This window comes from Anguilla anguilla, chromosome 5 (genome assembly GCF_013347855.1).
Source record: "Anguilla anguilla isolate fAngAng1 chromosome 5, fAngAng1.pri, whole genome shotgun sequence".
Taxonomy (NCBI): Eukaryota; Metazoa; Chordata; class Actinopteri; order Anguilliformes; family Anguillidae; genus Anguilla; species Anguilla anguilla.
Window position 1 is genome coordinate 13,319,008 of NC_049205.1, and position 21,923 is coordinate 13,340,930.

Sequence of the window (21,923 nt, forward strand, 5' to 3'; positions counted from 1 at the left end):
CCATAATACAGTGTAATCAGGTTTGGTATTGTTGGAAAGGGGGAACATGGGGGAAAAGTTGTGTCTTTGGTGGTGGGGTTATGACTAAAGATCTTGACATCAATGGGTTAGTGCCCAGCCAGATACAAAGGTCAACCCGGAGTGGTATGCTTACTGAGTTGGCGCGAGCAGAATCATTTATTTACTGTTTTGTTGCGATTGTGTCTTTATTTGATGACTTTACTGCCAAAGAGTAAAAGTATATTTCGAACACCTGTGAGGTCACGGACGCTGCATTGTACATGCAAATGACCATAACTTCGGAATCACATTTATTTGTGATGACATTATTTTACAGTGGGTACAAATTACAAATGCTCCACAAGTGCACTTGTAGATTTACAAGCCTATATCTTCATAAGCTAAATGAGGAATGCTTGGATGTTGAGGGTCAGCTGGGTTATGAGAGTTTCTGTTGGGAAATTCCTTTGCCCTTTTTCATTTTTATGGAGAGGAGGCTGACTACTTGAATTATGGCGGTTGTCATGGCCAGATTCAGCAGCCCTGTGAATTTCTGCTCAGCTGACACATGGCCACAATCCACCTGCAGAGGTGGCTTCATAGATCCTGCCATGATTGGATGCCTTGTGTGCGCGAAAACAGATCTAGCTGGAGACACATTTTAAATCAAATGGTAAATAGGGCCTTCCGTGTCGTCTAAAATGGCTCTTCTGTGTGTATTTAAATTTCAGTGCTGAATTTTAAAGTTTTTTGGATAGGCCAGCTTAAATACATGAAAAAATTATAGCAGAAGTGGCATGAAAAATCTGATTAAACAAATTCATTCTGATTAAACAAATATTTCTGATTCGGATTCAGATTCTGATTAAACAAATATTTTCCATTTTAATCTTTGTCAAAGCAATACTCATGTGCTACTGAGAACCATCTGGACTCTTTCGCTCTTCTTAGTCACCACTTATCCATAAATCTGGGAACATCACTTCTCATTCCTAACATTGATGAAAAAGTAACGTTGTACATCTCTGCCTTTCTTTCGTGGTGGTTGATTGACAGAGCATCTTTTCATCTTCTAGTCATGAAATAAAGAATAGAGCCAGTCGCAAATCCTGTCACGTGAATCATCTGCAGGAAGTATTACGGACCTCCAACACTGAGCATAAACTTTAAATCAAGAGCATCAATGTGTTTCTGATTATTTTCTGCATTTCTTCCATGTAGTTCAATTTCAGCAGATGCCTGATGGGAGAGCTTTCAGTGAAAGGTAGATTACAGTGACACTCAGATATCAGGGTAAAAAAGAACAACCCTGGCTGTTATTTTTATGCGGCCAAACATCGGTACCTTTGAGAAAGCGGATATCGACCGGTCGGGAGACTGGTTGTAATTAATTACCCACTTTGTAGCCAACCGGTTCTTGTGCTCCTGGGCTGCTATGCTTGCTTTGGAGTACATTGGCGGAAAATGCAGCGATTACAAACATCCTTTGGCAGAAAGCAGAGGGAAAGGTTTTTCATTACAAAAAAAAAAAGACACGCCTGAAAACCCAGTTTGACTCACCTTTAAAAAATATATCAAACAAATCTGTGTTCGTTTAAACATGAATCTTCTGACCACTGCAACCCTGAAACTATACGAACATCACGGCGGTAAAAGCATGGAAGTAATGACATTATAGAAGATTTAGGCCGCACAGATTTAGATTTAGTTTCCATGTGCGTGTGCCAAGATATCCAGCTGTATCCACGCAGGTGTCTTCCAAATGTCTGAAAATCCACCTAAACGATTAAAGAAAAAAAATGAACTTTTATTTTTTAGATAATTCTTATTCCAATTCTTATTAGTGTGGTTTTCTGCAAACACATGAGCTGTCATATACAAGTTACAAACTCACACACATACAGACACCCATGCACACAAACACGTGCATGCACACACACATACGCACACACAAACACATACAAAGGGAGCTTCTAGGCATCTTGTTCCAAGAGGCTTTTTCATCTTAACTGTCTATAAACCTAAAGTTCTGATTTATTATTTGTCTTTTTTCATAATAATGTATACTAGTATAAACTCTTTATAAACCACCCTGCTTTTTTTAGTTCATCAGGCTATTTAAAAGAAAAAATGCATATTATTCACCTCAAATACATTTCTTTGACACACTTGTGATTCTGTGAACCCATCACAGCTGATTCAGCTGAAACCTCTAAGAAGCCCAATTTCCATTTCTAAATAGAACTTATCAAAATTAGAGACATGTCTTAGAACTAAAAAATGTAATTTGGAAAAATAAAGTGTTTGATATAAAGAATTGAGTTAAACTGAACAAAGCCACAGCTATAGTCAAATAATTAAAAATGTGTGATCACTCAGTAAACAGTACAATATGTTATTTGCAGCACTGTTTCATAGTAGACACTCTCAGATGTAGGCCTATGAACAGAAAAATGAATAAAAATGTAAAACTAAAAGTAAAATAATTATCCAGATGCATATGAACACATAAAACAGACTTTTTTTTTACCATTTCAGGTCTTCTGCAACTGTATTTTTCAGCGAGGAGGGTGGGTTTGCCTGAGGAAAACCTGTGAATGTCGAAATAAGCTGTCCCCAGTCTGTTTTGTGTTTACAGGCATCTGGTATTATTTATTCGTATTTTTTTTTTCTGTAGCACATATATTTGAGTGCCTCACTGTGGAATCGCGTAGGTAGCATACCTTAAAGGAGTTCCTAATAAATTCTGTGTTGCTCTCTGATATAAAGAAAGACCAGAATAGAAGCAAACCATTTACAAGAAAACCAAAGATAGTCTGTTTGGAAACCATAATGTTGTTTAAAATTTAAAAAAAAAACAGTTCTCATTACAGCTGGTCTGATTATTGATTCATTTAAACTATGGCTGCAAAATAAGAGTAGCCTATTTAAGAATAAGGAAACTGAAATGTTATAACAATGCCAAAAACTGGATTGTAATTATATAATTTGGCAAGAATTAAACAGAGGATGTGGAAGTTTTGGAAAACCTTAATTCTGTATTTGTAAATGTCAGAGGTTCTACGCACGCACATACTTACATACATATACATACAGACCTTCAACAAATGTAGAGAGATCTCTCTCAACTTCTGTTGTTTTTAAAAGTGCTTCATAAATAAACTTGACTTGACTTGACTGTCTGCTCCACATGTTCAATGTTCATAAGTGCACATTAGTAAGAGCACCATAATAGTACAATGGGCCAGCGAGTTCTTATGTGGCCTGGGCTGCTTAAAACTGAAAACACACAATTAGACATGAAACTTGCAAAGTGCCCAATTTTTTTTATTGACACAGCACCTGTTGCGCTGCCCAACCCAAGTTGAAACAAATATGTCTGCTGCATACCACAAAACTACCAAACCAGGTACTGGTGACAAATATTCATTTTGAGCAATACAGGAATATCAATCCCAAAAGACCCCTTGCATTTGTCCGGCCACTGTCGCAAAAACATGGCCCTTCACCTCTTACATCTACCTTAGAACTCAGTGTCACTCTTTTTTTTATTATTATATGTAAGTGATATATTCATGCCTTTGTTTGTAAGTGCATTTTGAAAAATGTTCTGGTTATTTACAATACAGCTACACTGTATAGACAACAGAAAAATAAAATTCATTAGCTACAAGAGACTCCTGAAATAAACAAGCATTCTGGAAAACAATAATTTAAAGTTTTAACCCGTTTAGGTTTCAACTAAAAGCAACCACATTTAGAGAAAGCAGGTGGCTGTGTATTTATAAGACATTTTATTGACATTGCAGATGGATAAAACACATTCAGTTGCACATAGCATGTATTTAAACTGATCTTCATAAAAATATTTCAAAAAAAAAAATACTTAAGCCAGTTTATCTGGATGTGCAGTCATTGTTATTGATATAGTCTGGGTCTATGTACATTTTGATTTTCAGAGGAAATAAATATCAGGAAATTCTGGGGAAATGTTGATGGTTCCGTACATCTAACATCACAACCAAAGGTAGTATTATTCACTATTAGTAGAAATACTTTAAAATCTATTTGTACCGCCTTCACAAAATGTACAGTCATTCAGTCTTCTCATCAGAGAGTAATGTGTTTGGATATGATTTGGGGCCCCAAGATTAGGTCCCACACCACTCTGCGAGTGAGGTGAAATATCACAGTTGTATGTGGACAATTTTTCTTGAAGCCTAGGCTAACCAACAATGACAAGGATACATAAATCTACAACAGTTTCGCAAATTCAAGACTTAAGTGCACAAAATAATAAAAACCATGTTTGACTTCGTGAATGCTGCTCATTTTGAAATACAGCCAGATTACTTTCAATATGCCTTTGAAGGCAATCAATTGTTATGAGACATGAATGGTGATTTCTACTGCCCTAGGTGGCAACATGATGTGGCTTCTATTTACAATTGAAATAGTTAATAAATTCTTTGGCAATAAAAGGCACATTTAAGAGAAAATATAAATGCCTACACTCTTACCTATACAAAAATAAATGTATTCATTTTATTATATAATCGGTAATATAACAGTTTTGCATGCTGTTATTATTGCTGCTATTAAAAGCAAAACATATGCCTTATTATCTCATGACCTACAATGACTAGACTAAAATATAGACTTAAATCAATTCATTTGACATTGATACCACAGTTAGCACAGCCAGATTTGCATGATATTTATACAGATTCTTCAGGTTTTGTGTTGCTGTGAAAAGTGTAAAGCGTGTGTCTTGTTTGCCTTCCCGTAACAGAAGTGCACCCAGAAAAAAGGCAAACCAAAAAACGCAGCAAATGAACCAAGGGACTGGAGCCATTAGCACTGCTGTTTTACCAATACATCTCCCTCACTGCTTCATAATTCTTGTTGAGCTACCCATTTTAAAAATGCGAGCTCCTTGATTGAAGGTTTTGACGTGTATGCGTGGCTTTAGTTGACCAGAAGGCCAAACTGCGGGCTTTGGCAGCCCCTGTGGTTGCCGCACTGAAGATATTCGAGAAGGACAGCAGGGGAGGGTATTCCAATAGCATTGTCAACGTCATCCACCCCCCGCCCCACCCTAGTCTGACATGGCTGCATCCCGAACTTGGCTCCGCCCCCCTCTCCCTGCCTCTTCCTCTCCAGGCCTCTTCCATCACAGTCCCTCCTGCTCAAAAGTAGTATCTTCCACCGGGGGGGGGGGGGGGGGGGGGGGCACCTAAATCGGTCCTTCATACCCGCTGGCAAATGTGCAGCCTGGACGTGGAGGAGGAGGTGGCATCCTTCCAGACCTTGCAGGAGAGCCCCTTGGCGCAGTCGCAGCGCTGGAAGATCTCCAGGCCGTGGGAGCCTTTCTTCCTCTGCCGGGTGCACACCTCCCCCTGCCGCAGCACCGGCTTGCATATCTTGGACCAGAAGTGACGGGCGCAACAGTGGCCATCCGAGCAGTCCGAGGAACGCAGGCAGCGTTCTCCCTCGTGAGCTTTGGGAAACAGAGGGGGCATTTCAATTGGGAAACATGTCAACAATAAATGATCAATAAATAGCTTTTATCAGTAATACAGGCAAAAAATACACAAAATGTTTCATGAAAAAGTAACTATGTGTTCTAGTAGAGGACACCTGGTTCCTATTCGACTCTTGTCAAAATCTGTTAGGGTTGATTCGACACTGAGAATTGTGCTGTGATACAGGCATGTTTTCATGTGTTCATGGTCATATGCATGTTCCCATATCCCACCACGCACTGCTTCATGACTGAGAGGTAAACAAAAAACTTTCAGTATATATCAACAACATGAGGAGAACTGTGATTCAGAAAAACTAAGACTGCTAAGGCCTCTTGTCAAAGATGTTTAGTGTTAAAATGTAAAATGTTGTATTGCATTGCAGTTCTAGGAAAATAGCAGTGTGTCGTACCTAAAAACAGTTTCAAAAGTTTTAAGTCTCATTTAGGCAGGTTTGTATCAATCGTTCAAAGGAATGACTACAAAATATTTAATAATACCTTAATCTTTTCCATGAAACCACATTTCTCCTCGACTGCCAAAGGTTTACTTTTGCACACAAACAACAACTCAGAATCCATTACCCAAACAATTTCTTCCAGCTTGCTTAAATAAAGCAAAAATTATCGTTTCAAGGCCATTCCTCCAATTTTCCTTAAAGATAACATTCAAAAGGCATCCAGGAACCTGGAAAATACATGTGCTGGGAACGTTTACTGTGACTTTCCTAATGTCTTGCAAAGTTCTGAGAACCATGGATTACTAGCTGGGCATTCACTCTTGTTGACAGGCATAATATGTTTGTTATTTTAAAGTGAAACACGCTAGCACAACATAACGGGCTCTATTTTTTGGCCGGCGAATAGCGCATTGCGAGCTGTTGCACTGTAAAAGCGGTATTTTCATCATGGATTTCGATATGCCTGAGCATTTGGTCATTTTCTGACTCGCCGTGCACCAAAGTGGGAGGAGAGTCGCTGCTGGGGGTGGGTCAGTCAAGATTGAGCAATGGACTGCTATTCTGGTGCAGCTCATTGCGATCTTCCAGTCCCTATGCTCCGTGATTTGCTGCCTCACCACCTGCCTGCTGAGACCAGATCTAAAGCGTAAGTCGCAGCCCATCATCAGGCGAATCAGTTGCCACGCACAGTGCGCTCATACGCCTTTCCATTGACTGCACCCATGCACTGTGCGGCTTTGATTTTGGAAAATCGAGCCCAATGTATATTAAATAATGTGTTGTCTTTTATATGGATATGAAACAACAATTCTGTGTGGCTCAGGCATCACCTGATGATGTGCTTTCTGCTTCTTGGGCTCCTAAAGTGTGGCTCACCAGGTACACAGTGGCCATGATAGAACGTAATTAAAGTTAACCACATTTTTTGTGTTACATTGCAGTCTAGTGTAAAACACAACCAAGAATGAGACAGACCTTTGATTACAGAGAACTTTGGCTTTGCTCTGCCACTCTTTTTCCAGCTGTTATCCTTGTTTGAGAACTTGTTGTGGTCTTCTAAAGCTGGGATGTGTGGTGGAAGAACACTTTCTGAAACAGAAATGCAGATATCTGCAGAGAGAGGGAGGGATAGCGTGAGCTAATCGGTCAAAACATTTTTGGGCATGCATGTCTTCATTGTCGTTATGAGCTTTTAAAGTCACTGTTACTCAAGCATTGTTAGAAGCAGTTTTTCAACCATAATTCTGGAGTAAGAGAAGTCCAGCAAATGAGACGTGATGTCACCGTGGACTTACAGTTGCTGCAGCGGTTTCCGGGGCAGCACATGGTGTCCCTGTTGCAACGCTTCTTCCTCCTCCTGCAGGTGAGGCAGCGGGAGGGGGCGTGCTGAGGGCTGTGGCAGTAGCTTCCCACGCTGCACTCCTTATCATTGCTGCAAGGGTACACCTGCTGGACCAGGAACAGGATAGGACAGTGAGTCATGCTGCATGGGAGTTATTAGCAATGCTCCTAAAGCATAAGGGAAACTCCACAGTTGGACACCTTAGTCATTGCTATTTTATTGGCTTGCCTCTGGAAAGTGGTCATATGACATGTTCATTTCTGTCCTGCTTAGTTCTCTACACAACTATATAAAAAAAAATGTTAATGATGTAAACTAAGGAAATGCAAACGCATGGCATTTAAAGGATATATCCACCCAAGATAGATACATCCATTCAAGGACTGACAAAAACAATTCCTTTGGCCTTTTAAAACATATCATCATGCATACAGTTTCTATTACCTGAACTGGAAAGTGAATGGTTTAGACATTTGGAAACAAACAAATCAAGATAAAATCAGGCCAGAGTGGCTTCAGGGGAACCCTTTAAAATTCCAAAAATTAAAGCACTAAATTTAATGCAATAAAACTATTCTAAATTATTGTTACTGAAAAGTTTATCAGTTTTATGAAAACAGAATAAATTCAATTTCAGTCAAATGAGACCGGCCTAACTCCAATAATGTGGCTTATCTGTATATAAATATATTTTTATATGACAACAACAAAACAAAGCTGAAACTGGACCGTGCAGTTATCAGATTAACTTATCATGTATTTTCACGTTTGTAGATAATAAAAAATAGGGAACACATGTTTGAGGGAATTACTGTAGTAGCTTGCACAACTTTAACGCCATGTTTTCAGAATGCAATCAAGAGTTATTGCGCTATCGTGTCAGGAAAGTGTAGGTGAAGCTCATTTATAACCCTAATTACTAATGTATGACTTTATTAGAAATGGTTGAGTGCTCTTTGAGTGCTGCTGCTTTATTGGAATATCTTTTGATTGTTTTTATTGCTTATGTTGTGCCAATAAAAGTTATTAAATCAAGATAAATGGTAGGCACCCTCAGATACTTTCAGATATGATATTTTCCATGACATTACACTCCCAGAAAACTCTCTTTTTGGACGTGCATCACTCCTGCTGTCTGGCACTGACAACATTTTCTCCCACGGTGCAAAAGACATTCATTAATGTGACTGAAATGGTTGAGATAAAAAGGCATTGTTCATAAGCATAGCAACTACTCTACAGCAACAAAGAACAAAACCAGGGCCAAAGTCACTCTTTCCACAACAAGTACACCAGGAGATGTTACTGGAACCAGTGTCGTATTGTAATTTTGTACACATGGCATTTATTTGCTGCTGGCATTAACTATTACAAAAATAAAAAAGCACGTTCCTCAGCCCTATGTATATTGTGTTGTTGATTTCAAGTTTCAAGTGTTTGGAACCGTGTCCAAAGTTAAACAAGGGTGGGCTTGGTGAGAACATGGATGGGAGAAAGGGAAAGCCAAACTGATGCTATAAAAATGCACAATTGGGCTGATATGTGGTACTTGTCCCCACAAGATTGAGTGGAACACCACCCATTCAGCCATGCAGACATAACAATGTAGAAGTTGACGTCGAGGATATGATGCCTTTCTGAAAGGATGAACCAAAAGCCACTGTAAAACCAAAGTCATTACTGTAGTTATTAACCCTTGGATGCATATCTATGTCAAAAAATGACTTGATTGCAAGTCTCTCAAAATAAACCATGTCTACAACTGTTGTATTCTCCTTCAAACTTGTATTTTATTGATAGAAAATTTAAGAGCAGTTTCTGTTTTAACTTTTTTACAATTTGAGTAAAGATTAGTTTTTCATTACTACCCCTTGTTTACATAGGCTGGGTCATTTTTGACTAGTATTGAATTTGCAGTATTGGTAGATCTACAGCAAAAAATACCTTGTTAATGAGAGGGGTCAGAGTTGAATGGACAGACCTGTCCAACAGAAAGGCCACAAATGCTCAAATGACAGTTTTTTTTTACAGCAGTGGTGTGCAGAAGGGCATCGCTGAATGCACAGCACTTCAAACCTTGAAGTGGACGGGATACAGCAGCAGACGATCATGCAGGGTTCTGCTCCTGTCAGCTAAGAATAGGAAGATGAGGCTATAGACAGAGAAGATTAGACAAATCTGTTGCAACATGCAGATGTTAGGGTCATATTTTGGTGGGAACAGCATGAATCCATGGATCCATCCTGCCTTGTGTCAATGATGCAGGCTGGTGGTGGTGGTATAATGGTGTGGGGAATGCTTTCTTGGCACACACTAGGCTCCTTAATACTAGTTGAGAATTATTTGAATGCCACATCATTCCTAATCATTGTTGCTAACCATGTGTATTCCTTTATGGCCAGTCTACACTTTTTCAAATGGATTCTTCTAACAGGATAATGCACCATGTCACAAAGAACACATCATTTCAAGCTTGTCATGAACATGACAGTGACTTGAGTTTACTCCAATGACCTGCACAGTCTCAATCTAATAGAGATTCTTTGGAGGGTAAAATAGGTTCGCAGCATGAATGTGTGGCCAAAAAGAACTGTAGGAGCTGCATGATTCTATGAGTCTGTATCGACCAAAATCCCTAAGGAATGTTTTCAGCATCTTGTTGAATTTGAATTTTTGACCCACCTATGCATTAAAAGGGTATTGAGGAGCCAATTCATCTACGGGTTAAACATGCTACCTATTACAGAAAAGAGGGCCTATTCTCCTGTATCGAGGCTTAATTTACAATCTGGCCATCCAGGCTTTCACCAGTTCAACCGGCTATATAAATCTTTTCCTCTCCACAGCAGCACAGCCACATGTTGCTACATGTGTGGTGAGTGTTCTGGCACGAAATGGTTGCTGTGCATCCCTAGTTGCTGATCGTCGAGGTGAATTATGCTCTTATTCTGAGAAGAGTTGTGATCTTTTAAAGGCACTGTATGAATTCAATTGAACATTATTATTATTATGAATAACCTGAATAACTTGAATAGCTGACTTTTAGGAGCGGAAACTGGGTAGCTGTTGAGACACCAACGACGATTAAAACCAGCATCTGGTGTCATTCTGTCATTAATATATCCAAGGTTCGCATATGGGATAAGCATAACTTGCACATGTCCCTAATTTATCACCATAATGGACCCATAATTCTGCACATGCAAATCCAACAGTCTGCACAAATTAAGACATCAGGAAGTAAGCTGCCATCAAAGCAATCATTCGTCAATCCCATGAAAAGGTCACCAGAACAGCTGCAAGCATTCTCAAATTATACTCAGGTTTGTGTATGAGGTAACCATATACAATTTACCAGGGTTTAAAAGAACACAGAACACCTTGGTATCTGAGGTACATAGGTGAATGATTAATAACAAAACTCTGTCAACAGTCCATCAGAGTATCAATCTACATCCACCATAGCTAGTTGTTATCTCACATACCATTTGGAAAGTTTAATTTTCTAGTAATCAGTCTTCAGTGGAGCATCCAAAATGTTATTTGTACACAACTGACAAATTTTGGATGTCTACAAATGAAAACGCAGATAACTCTCATTGTGTATGAGCAAACACCAGGTGATTAGGTTTTCCATGTGCTTTAGTGCACCCATTGACAAATCATCCACCAGATTTATGCAACTCAATTTATATTGTGCCACCAGCATTGATCTCTTCACTTAATTAGAGAAAACAGTAAAATAAAATGTGAAACGTCTTATTTATGCAGCACAAAACTACATCAGCACACCCTGACTGAGGCCTAAGTTTAACAACTGAAGAGAAACAGGGTCAAAATAACAATGAATTTCTCAAGGTTTGTTACTGTCAAATGTCAAGTATTTAGAACCCCCCCCCCCCCCCCCCCCCCCCAAAAAAAGAAGCACACTCTATTTTGCAGTGTCACAAGTCTGACACAACCAATCTAATCCCAAAAGTATTTGTTCAAAAGCATTCTCCGAAAGATTCACCAGGATACCTATATTATTAACATTGTTTCTTGAAGGCCGGTTCATTAGTAGTTCATCTCTCATCATAATTTCTTTCACTATGAAGAGAAATGGTCCAAAGTTTTGAAAAAATGCAGCACAATACTTTCAGTTTTACTACACTTTACTTCACACACTTAATAGTTTAGTTATAAAATCAAGTCCCAGCTTAATATCAAGTGCCTCTAATTGTAATTACGTTATAATTACTCGGCTATGACTGAACTGTCCCTAGGGAAGTTGCATCTTGGGACATGTAGTGCAACCATAGCCTCTTCTTTATACATTAGGTGCAGCTGCTTCTCTTTGGCTTTACTCTGACTGTAAGCTAAACATCTTTTAAACCTTAAATGGTTTAAATGTTGAAATGCGTAACAATACACGCTTTAGAAATTTTTCTACATCAATTACATAGTGTTTATTCTGCATAAAAAACAATACTATACAAACTTCGGAAGTACTTTGTAGAAACATGTCCTTACATGTGGTGTAATTACATGGGCAGGAGACCCATTAAATTTGTCCTTATGTTCAGTCTGGACTACTGAACACATGAGAGAGGTCCTCTGCAAGTGAAAAAGACCACAGCACAAAGTCAAATGCCCAGAATTCTACAACTTTATGTTAGAATTAAATGTTTGCAAATCATTGCAATATACAAACTTGTTTTTAAACATAAAGTAAATACATAAAAAACAGACAATAAGAATAATAATAATAATAATTATTATTATTATTATTATTATTATTATTATATTTTTTACCAGGCTCAGGTGCATTACACCATACCACCACAGACCACTTTGTCAATTCAATAAATTAAAAAATAAAGTTTTTTTTTTAAAGGCCTTGTTACTCCCACAATGGCATCATTGAGAAGCTCTGAGTTTCAGTTGAGTTAATGTGTCTGTTTAAGCTCATTGAACTCAAACACGCTTGTGCATAGCCAAAGACAATTTACCAGCATCAAGGAAAGAAACTTAACCACATGATACCCTGAGGACAACTCAAATAAAGTGTAGTCGTCTCGTTTAAAATAGCCTGTTGTCTCATAACTACAGTGTAGAGACAAAGCCTGATAGCCCTGTGGAACAGTCTATGTGATTCTTATCAGGGGTTGCTTGCTTGCAGTCTAGGATTGATTACATCACTAGGGAGGGGTCTCCCCTTCCTTACCTATGCCTGGGCTCAGTAATTTCACAGGCTTCCCTTTGAAACCCACGATACAAATCCAAATCATGGATGATAATCATGCCTTATCTTCCCTTGTTATAAAATGCCCTTTTCTTGGCTTCTGACAGGGCACGGTATTGTTTGGAAGTATTTCATTCATGTGTCTCTCAAACTGAAAGCTTTCTTCCTTTTTTTTCTCCCAACTGAGGCAATCTCCCACATTTTCTTGAGAAAATATTCTCAAATAAAAGCCAGGGCTCTTCCTCTGTAGGAAGTGGTTTGGGACATTACACAGCCTGTGTTAACAGATAAAGAACAGCCACAGAGACAGGCTCCTGAGAGCTCAGTGGAAGCATAGCTGCTATTGAAGACTGCATTACTTTATGACTCCTCAGCAAAAATGGTCAGTGTAAAAAAGCTATGGGTAGAGTACTAACTCAAATAGAATGTGTGACATCTCTATTGAACTCATATAAGACTGTTAATGAAACACAGAATTTTGCTGTGAATCTGTGGACTGGAGTATAGTTTTTATAGATATTTTGTGGACTGCAGCACAGCAAAGAGCATATTTTTTCTTACAGAGATGGTGTGGCACAAACAGATCACTGTTGTTTACTGTATTAGTAAATATAAGCAGTACAAGAGCTCAATATTGGATGACTTTGGAAAATGGCATCAAAAGATATAATCACATCTGTTAATAGTGGTGCTATCAAAGTTCAAACTAGCATCATTATGGATTAAGCGTATTAAATTCATATGGATGAAAGTGTAGTACATCCACAGAAATAAATTATGAGTTTGGTGTATTATCTGCCAGCAGATGCTTTTTCCCTCTTTAGACAATTCAGTCCTGTTAAACAATGTGATAAGTGTTAAAGAATGACATATCACAGCAACATCTGAGCAAAACATAGCTTGCGGCAGATTCTTAATGTGGAGACACTGCCAAGACTTAATATTATCCATGAACTTCAAAGACGCAATACATGGGAGCTGCCATCTCCTGTCATTAACTGACGGGTGTGATGATTTCTGCCCTTCAATAGGTTGTTTTCTGTCCTCCCACTAAAGCCCAAAAAACCTCTTTGCCACTCTTCGAAAACACATGGGACTGCTCCAGCAAGATCTGCTTAAATGCATTTGGCAAGTCAAAAAAAACGAAATTAAAAAAACATAACACTAATCTTTTAGGCAACTGTACACTGGTGCCAAATCTGTTTCAAATCTGAGAACTGAATACATCAGTGGATTGTAAATGAACAGCTAGTACAATCAATATTTGAATCCACAAATTCTACTGACTCACAGATAGCATTTTGTCAGTGTTTAGCGTAATTTTTTTTGTGGAAAATGTAGTTAATTTGTGTCTATATGAGGCAATGGCGACCTAATAACCTCATAGTTCCAGATGCAGGCAGCTGAATGCGGCACATAAATTATCACTCCAGTGTGTGGTTGGAACTCAGAGGGGAACTACATGTGACAAATGATAATTGGTACAGTCGTTTGTGTGAGAAAACAAAGAAAAACAGTCAAGCCTGGTAAAGTGAGAAAGTGTGTGACATGCTGTGGAAAGAGACCCAGGAGGCATTTTGGGGACTGCGTATTTACAGAAGGGTTATTATGAGCTAAGTACACAAATATTGAGATTTGAGCTCCTGGGTGGCTGTTGACATAGTTTATTGTCCTGAGAACCTGCTATGCTCAGCTGCCAAGAAATCAGTTTGAGTCTTTGAGGGTTATGTCATTAGTCAACTGTACTCTAAATTTCATTTCACCTGGGCAGGGTGGGCACAAGTCTGCCAAGTTTACTTTACTACCACTGCTCAAGTTCATCCTGGATACTACATAGATATAACCTTCTAGGTAGGCTGGTGCCTATAGGTTGCCAGATGTGTTCAATGAAAGATGTGCTTCTCCTGTGATTTGTGTTTTTCAAAAAATGCGATCACTGAAAGGATCAGTTAACAACTTCATGCACGTGGTTTCATAAGACACAGAACAGTAAAGAACGAGATAAAGAAAAATGATGTACTCAGTACATAAAGGTGAATGTAATACGCAATGTAAGGTACACTGTTCAGGCATGGGAGAGTTCCATTGACGGAAAAGGAATTCGCATTAAACATCACTTGGACTGGAATTTTGTCATGGTTAGATATTCCCCTCTGACAGCTACTCATACCAGTCTGTTAACTCTGGAATGAATTTGGGTACCGTACCAGAAAACAGATTTCAACGTGAAAGCACTTTACGTTTTTTTAAGTGGCTTAGTTATAGCTCAGAACACGAACAAGCAAATCTGAAACGCTTAATTTAATACTGGGAATTGAGAGGACAAGAGCACAACACTTACTTGGAAAAGCAAAGTTGCTTTTTTCCGGGAAGCGTATTTCAATTTTATTAAGAAATAAAAAAAAACTGTGAAAACTTTCCTGACACCAAATGTGTAGGTGAAGGTAATACTTCTGTTTCTGTGTTTGCAACACTTTAGCGCAACATTCCAAGAATTTTGTTTGTGTCAGTCTGAAAAAGTGTCTTGATGGATTTCCTTTAAATGCATCAGGTACAACAGAACCCTCGAATCAGTGACAGCCTTGTTGAGCATTCCAGACTTGTAAAGGCACTGCCTGGAAGACAGGCCTGTTAAACTCATTTAAAATACAGAACAATGATTCACATAATCAAATAACAAATGAGACAAATTCTTCCCTGAGCACTGCTGTATAGACCACTTTGTTTTAGTTGCTAGTGTGTAAACTACATTTCCACAAAACAACGGTAAATACATGGCTGCAAAAACTACGTGACCAGAACATTGCAGAAACCATTGAGCATTGTGTTTTAAAAGAACATATCTTTGCACAATGCATATTTGCATATTTTGTCCCTTCAGTAAAGTCTAATGGTCACTTGACCAACTCTTGCCCTTTAAGGAAACAACAGCAATGTCAGCTGCCAAGGGATGCAATGATTATCACCCATGCTCTAAGATTCAATGTAGGCACACTGCAGCTAACAGCTTAGCATATACAGTCTGCATTCACTCTCACATACAGTTATTTTAATCATGTTGTGACGTGTTACTCCTTTAATTTCGGGCAACATCAGGCTGTAGCATGGCCAGAACATTGCCATAAAAAAACACCCCGATGTGTGAACGGCACATCAACATTCCTGAACTGCCGTGAAAGAGAAAACAATGTCTAATTTCTGTGTTTGCAACTCGGTGGCCGCAATGTGCATTTCTCTAACCCTGAATAATAAACTACTTCACAACTGGTCTTTCCTTCAGGCTGACTGAGAAAAACCCTGACCAACATCATGAAAGATAACTACAGTTGAACTTCAGTGTTGCCAAGAGACTGGCACTGAACCAACTGCAATGGAAGTTCCGCATTTGTACAGTATCACCGTTCTGCAAACCCAGGTTCTTACAACAGTGTACGAGGATGCGGTGTTCATGGCAGTTAGACATTTTTGCAACATATCTAAACTCTAATTTATGAGTTTAGATATGTTGCAAATGTAACCTCGCAAATGTCATGTGCCCATTGGTGCACTATGGCTGTTAAAGTCTTAGAATGTCATATTCCAAATAAAGTACATTTGTCAGTCTAATTTAGTCCACTGCGATTGAAACCTAGTACATCTCAACATTATACAGCTTTAGCAAGGAGGTTAAATCCCTAAAAACCATTCTGTCAGTCTAAAAGCAGAACACCCACATCCATTAAAGTTATGGCCAAATCTTTATAGTCACGCGTTGCTAAATGTGGCATAACATTTCACGCACATATGGTGGTCTCCACATATCTCCCTGTGGAAAACCACATTTTTGAAAACCACACTCATTTATTACTGCAACAAGGTTGTAAGCGCTCTTCCAAAAAAGCCGTTTCGCAGTACTGCTACGCTGGGTATTTTCCCACCCTAGTGGTAGGTCTGACATCCACATGCTTACATCATCTGCCGTGCTCTACATCAGTTGATATAAATGGTCTAGAAATGATACAGACATTTAATTGCAGAAAAGTGGCATTGCAATAATGCAACCAAATGTCTAAAGCGTAGGCCATGATAAAATTAGAAATATCACAATGTTGTACATTCATTAGGCACAGCAGTGGTCACTGCATTGACATGAATTCCACAAATAAGCCACTGATATATTGAGTCACAAAATAACTGACAGGCACAATAATAGGTTCATAAACTAAAACTACACTTCACATGGACACACAGAGTTGCATCGGCTCTAATTACCTTCCAGGTGCACAACTACATTAACACATTAACATGTTCAGTGTTACTTCACCTCTAACAAAATCAATGAAATATCCGATCAACTCTGAATGTTAATTGTACTCTACCAGAACTGATTGAACAATGAAAATTGTCCAGTACTCCTCTCTGCTTCTCTCAGCCACATTGCAAGGCATTGCTTAGTACATGCAGCTTTCTTTACCTTAATCAATGTTAGAAACAATTGCAACGAGCAGGGCCCTAAGTCTTTATTTATTCCTCAGTCTAATTCCAATACTAAATACAACCAGACACTCCATGGCAATATCATCTCTGTAATTGGCTTTAAAACACTATGAAACAAGTGCAATGTAACATCCTTGCTCATTGCTAATAACATTTTTATAGGCTTTTTTTCTGATTCTGGTGGACATCATGCAAAGATCAATCACATTGCCAGATATGTTTCTTATATTTTCAGAACATTGTCATCATAAGAGAATACTAAGGTATTCAATCCTGGAAGTATTTAGAGAAGTTTAGTCCTGAGAAATGCAAACTAAAATAGCATGAACAGACAATCTTCACTAAGTCAACTCGGTTTATGAGTCCAGCACAGATCAATTATACTCTTATTAGAGTTAAACACAATGTTGAAGTTCATTTTACATTTAACATTTTATTTTATTTATATTACATTGCCATTATTGTACCACAAAATATCACAATCCCACCAGCTTGGACAAAGTCACAGACCAGTATATTTCAAAATATTGATAAAGAATTGTATCAGCAAGGGTGTCCCTACCTCAAGTTCTGGTTTTGGAGCTGCCTGTTTTTATTAATTTTAATCATTGGCTTTACACTAATCATTTCAATATTGCTGCCTGTTGTAATAGCCGCAAAACGTACACAGCATCACTACGCACATACCACTTATTTTAGAAAGCAGCAAAAGAGCAATAACGTCTACATTTTGAACCATATTACCAATTAAAATACACTGTAGGCACAGTGCGTTTAATAACACAATGCGTTTAATATGCGTCTGGACCGGCTTAATAAAACTGAGAACCAGACGGACAACTATCCGTTGTGTCAACTGTCACAGACATTTCGGTTCAAATTAACGGTTTAAATGTATTTTATTGAGTATTGACTTCAAGGCCTGAAATTACTTTAAAGTTTTATGGGGGTCTTTGCCCGCAATTTCCACAAATCAATAGCAGGTGAGGTCGACTTTTTACGACTTTTGGCCCATATGTGCTCCAACACTTTCAAACCGCAGTTTTAAGTAGTAGGCTGTGGGCCAGAGTTACATCCACTGTAAATCTCTCACTTTGTACAGTGTTTTGAAGTAGGCTATTCTTACCCTGATCTTGTGCACAGAAGTAGCCTACTGAATCACTGAAACCATTTGCTGCCAATTCAATGACAAGGTCACTTTTTGTGGTCAGAGAAAATATTTCCATTAAACAATTACACATCTCAACAATATCTCAAATAGCCTACCAATTACTCATTACTGCGGCATATTAATATCTTGTTATAGTAACACACTAGCTAAATGGCAAGATTGGCTGGCTGCGGTTAAGACCTAGACTGAGAACGTCTCGTAGTGGAAATTAAGTTCTTATAACATTCAAATAAGAATTTCCAGCCATCACACGACCACAGTCGTGTCTAGACTGGCAAACCTACTTAAAGCAGTGTCACAGATACACAAACTGATAGAACGATGTAGACAGATTGATTTCGATAGGCTAAGAAAATCTGTTCTGATGACAATCGCATCACCTAAATCGAATTTTCTACGTTTGAATCTATATGAATCTGTAACCCTCCACAAAATATTAGATAAGATCCTTAAATTAAAATATCTGACAAATATATGTCGATTACAACTGGATATTTTTGAGGAAATAGCCCTTTTGACATTACTGTATAGAAACCACCAGAATATAGTCGATTTCGTTGCCACTCATGTAATATTTTAATCGAATCTTTCTCTCAAAACTTTAAACAGGAGCGTGAAGTTAACTGAACTGACGTATTAATTTCCACGGCGTACCGGGAATAAGTCTTATACAATTAAATAAAAAGTGTTCAAATTGCGTCGACACTGGTTAACACGCGCAGATAACTCTGCAATTTATGAATTAAATTGAATTCTTATGTTTGATTCGTTTTTTTTTTTGTTTTTTTTTTTTTGTTTTGTTTTTTTGTTAACAGCAAGCGAGTTACTATATTAATGAAACAATTTTACCTGTGCAAGGTGGTTGTATTTCTTGGTGACTGCGGTCCCAGAACGATTCGTTGCCGCAGTTGGAGGTTCCAGAAGACTCAATTTGATTGAGTTCACCTTGGATCCCGCTTCTGCCTTTTGGGACGTTACCATTCTCAATGCTGCAAACAGCAGCATGAAAACACAGCTACACCTAGTCCAGGCCAGTACTAGCATTCTTGGCAAACAGTCTTGTAGATGTATGTCTTGGAATAAAAACAGAAATAACCTTGATTATTAATTGCCGGAGTGAGTTTAATATGGAAAGTAACCTTTCCAAATAATGTGAATGTATGCCGTGAATTAATTAAATGGCGAGTCGCTTGCTTCAGTTTCTTAAATATGAAAGATTACAAAGGCTTATTCAAAGTGGCAGATGTTACTTTTCTATGTAAAAACGATAGGCTGAACTGCACATACAAAATAAAGTAGGCTTAATTGGTCCCGACGCCCATAGTGTCTTCGTAAAACTTCTAGCCTACATCTAGCAGTCTATCCCTGGCTGTGTGTGAGGATTCTGTTGAGCAGCCCTGTGTTTTATGATCTCAGATGCTTTCTTTTTATAGGACCTTAATGGGTTTGTTTCCTCCGCCCCTATTCAGATCTGACAAAGAGTGAAACTGATCTCTCTCCACTGCTCGCTCTAGCGATGCGCATTGTCCTGCGGAGCTCTCCTGCCCAGACTCCCAACACCCGAAACCCCGGTGGGGAAAACACATAAAATTAATCATATATAACCGCCGATTCAACTAGTTTGAGTTAAATTATTCGGTTGCAATGAAAGAAACAGAGAAAACAATGCAAGCAGAAGATGTTAAGATTTGTTTTAAATGCCTTTCATTGATTTATGAGCAAAATAATTGACTGTTATAACAAACGCACAGACAGATGGTTTTTAAAGATGAATTTTGACCACGTACTGGCTCTAATAAGTGTTTCTGTTGGAGCAACAATCACCACTATATAAATACTAAAGCTAATGGCCATCATCTTATAATAGCTGAAATAGTATGTTTGCAGTAGGATGGCTAACAGGTGCAATCCAAGTTCATGTCCACGTTTTCGTCGGTGCTTTTTCGGTTATAAGTGTCTGTTGCCACACACATTTTGTAGGGCCAACTTGTTTTATAGTTTTATGATAGTAGTAAGTGGCACGATTTTATAATTTCCAAATATAGAACATGTCAAATCTTTTGCGTGTTTTACCATAAGAAGAATTTCCCTCCACATAGTGATATACGATAAAAAAACAAATATTGATAAGATTGATTACATGAAGGCTATTTGTGATGTAGAGCTGGCCAATTATCTGTGCATAGAACTTGCGTTTTTTGGATTGATAATTATCATGCTTTTTTCATAAGCAATATCTAAGAGTACAATAACTTCCTTCATGGACAGTTTGTCCTTCATTCCTGGGATTACATACATTACATGATATGCTGGTGCAATTTGTCTTCAGTTTTTCTTGTCCAATAAGAGAATACGGTAGATTTCTGAAAGGACTAAAATTTCCTGTTATGTCTGGGCAATTCACATGGAAAAACACCATTCAGCGTAAGATAATAGTTAGAGTAAAAAATGTCTATCCATCCATCCATCCATCTATTTTGTAAGTCGCTTTCACCTGGTCAAGGTTGTGGGGGGCTGGAGCCTATCCCAGCAGACTTTAAATCTATAAAATACTATCATTAAGAGTCTTTAGAGTGAACTATGTGCAAAAGAAGAACTATGCTTTCTTCCCCAATTGGTTTGATGTATCTCTTGAACTAACAGTTTAATTGTTCAGTTATGACAAAGCATTACAACAAGTTTGTCAAGGGGCAAACACGGCCATGTATGTACGCCTCAATGAGTGTGTCCATAAAGTGTAAACATTTGTCATGCTCAAATTTCTATTTGGCACAACCTGTGATGGATTAGATAATGAAAATAGATTTTCACATAGGCCCATTGCATGCCGTTATCACTCATACTCCGAGTCTCTTTGTTATTTCCATATACCCTGTATGACTCATTGTACACTCAACACTCTGAAAATACTTTAGGTTTTCTTCTTTGTTTTCTTTTGTCTTCACTCATATTGCTTTACCCTAATATCAGAGTACCATTTCCGCATGAAATCAGTATATGACCATGGCTTCAATCAATTGAGTGCACAGTTGCCCCATGATCGAGTGAAACTGGCAGCAGCATTAGGACTGTATCAACGATTGTGTCTAATGGTTATGATGCAAAAAGGTAGAGAATCGATAAATGTTTCCTGTAATTCAATGAGTTGGTGCTTATGAATGTGCTGCTGTATGTTCTGCCAATGAGGCTGTGAGCAATTGCCTGTAAATGACTCTTCATTTAAAGCTTCATGTCAGTTAATTCATAAGAGACGCATAACTAAAATGTATACTCATTACTGTGTAGACAGCCTGGTGAGATTAACCTCATGTTGACCTCTGAGTAGTGAGCCTTGGAAGCCAAAACCTCCGTGATTACCTTCAAAATCTCCAGAATCCAATGACTCAGACATAATCAGTGTTAAGCCAGTGTTAATCACACTGCACCCAGAACTGTGCACCGAGCAGTTTGGATATCCTCTCGTATTCCACTCTTACCTGTCAGGAGAAACCTGCGGTAACTGAAGGACTTGGTCTCGCTTCTGTCCTCATGGCACATTAGAGTAATGGTCACATTCTGAGATTTCAGTGATGCCAGAGGATGTGCTGGGAAATTGAGTTTCTGCCGTCCTTGTGACATGTGAACACCCACACATACACGGCTTGTGTAGCCTAGAGGCAGGGGTTAATCAACCCAAGGCGTCTGTGAAACAATAGCCTGGGAAATTCTGCCAAATTTACAATGGA

The 21,923-nt window shown here is 38.5% G+C and overlaps 1 protein-coding gene across 3 annotated transcripts; it reads right to left on the reverse strand.

The window, feature by feature from the left end:
• Positions 1–3,306: 3,306 nt before the first annotated feature.
• dkk2 (dickkopf WNT signaling pathway inhibitor 2) lies at positions 3,307–19,585 on the reverse strand. Of its 3 annotated transcripts, XM_035416739.1 has the most exons (5): positions 19,486–19,585; positions 19,048–19,271; positions 7,281–7,434; positions 6,961–7,095; positions 3,307–5,500 (listed from the first exon to the last, which is right to left on the reverse strand). In XM_035416739.1, exons 2-5 carry the CDS (start codon positions 19,240–19,242, stop codon positions 5,250–5,252), a joined length of 735 nt encoding a protein of 244 aa, XP_035272630.1. In that variant the 5' UTR covers positions 19,243–19,271; positions 19,486–19,585; the 3' UTR covers positions 3,307–5,249. The 3 variants fall into 3 exon arrangements, with proteins under 3 accessions (XP_035272630.1, XP_035272631.1, XP_035272629.1); XM_035416740.1 differs by having other exon boundaries at positions 7,281–7,431; positions 19,048–19,585; XM_035416738.1 differs by having other exon boundaries at positions 19,048–19,585.
• Between the last annotated feature and the right edge of the window lie 2,338 nt (positions 19,586–21,923).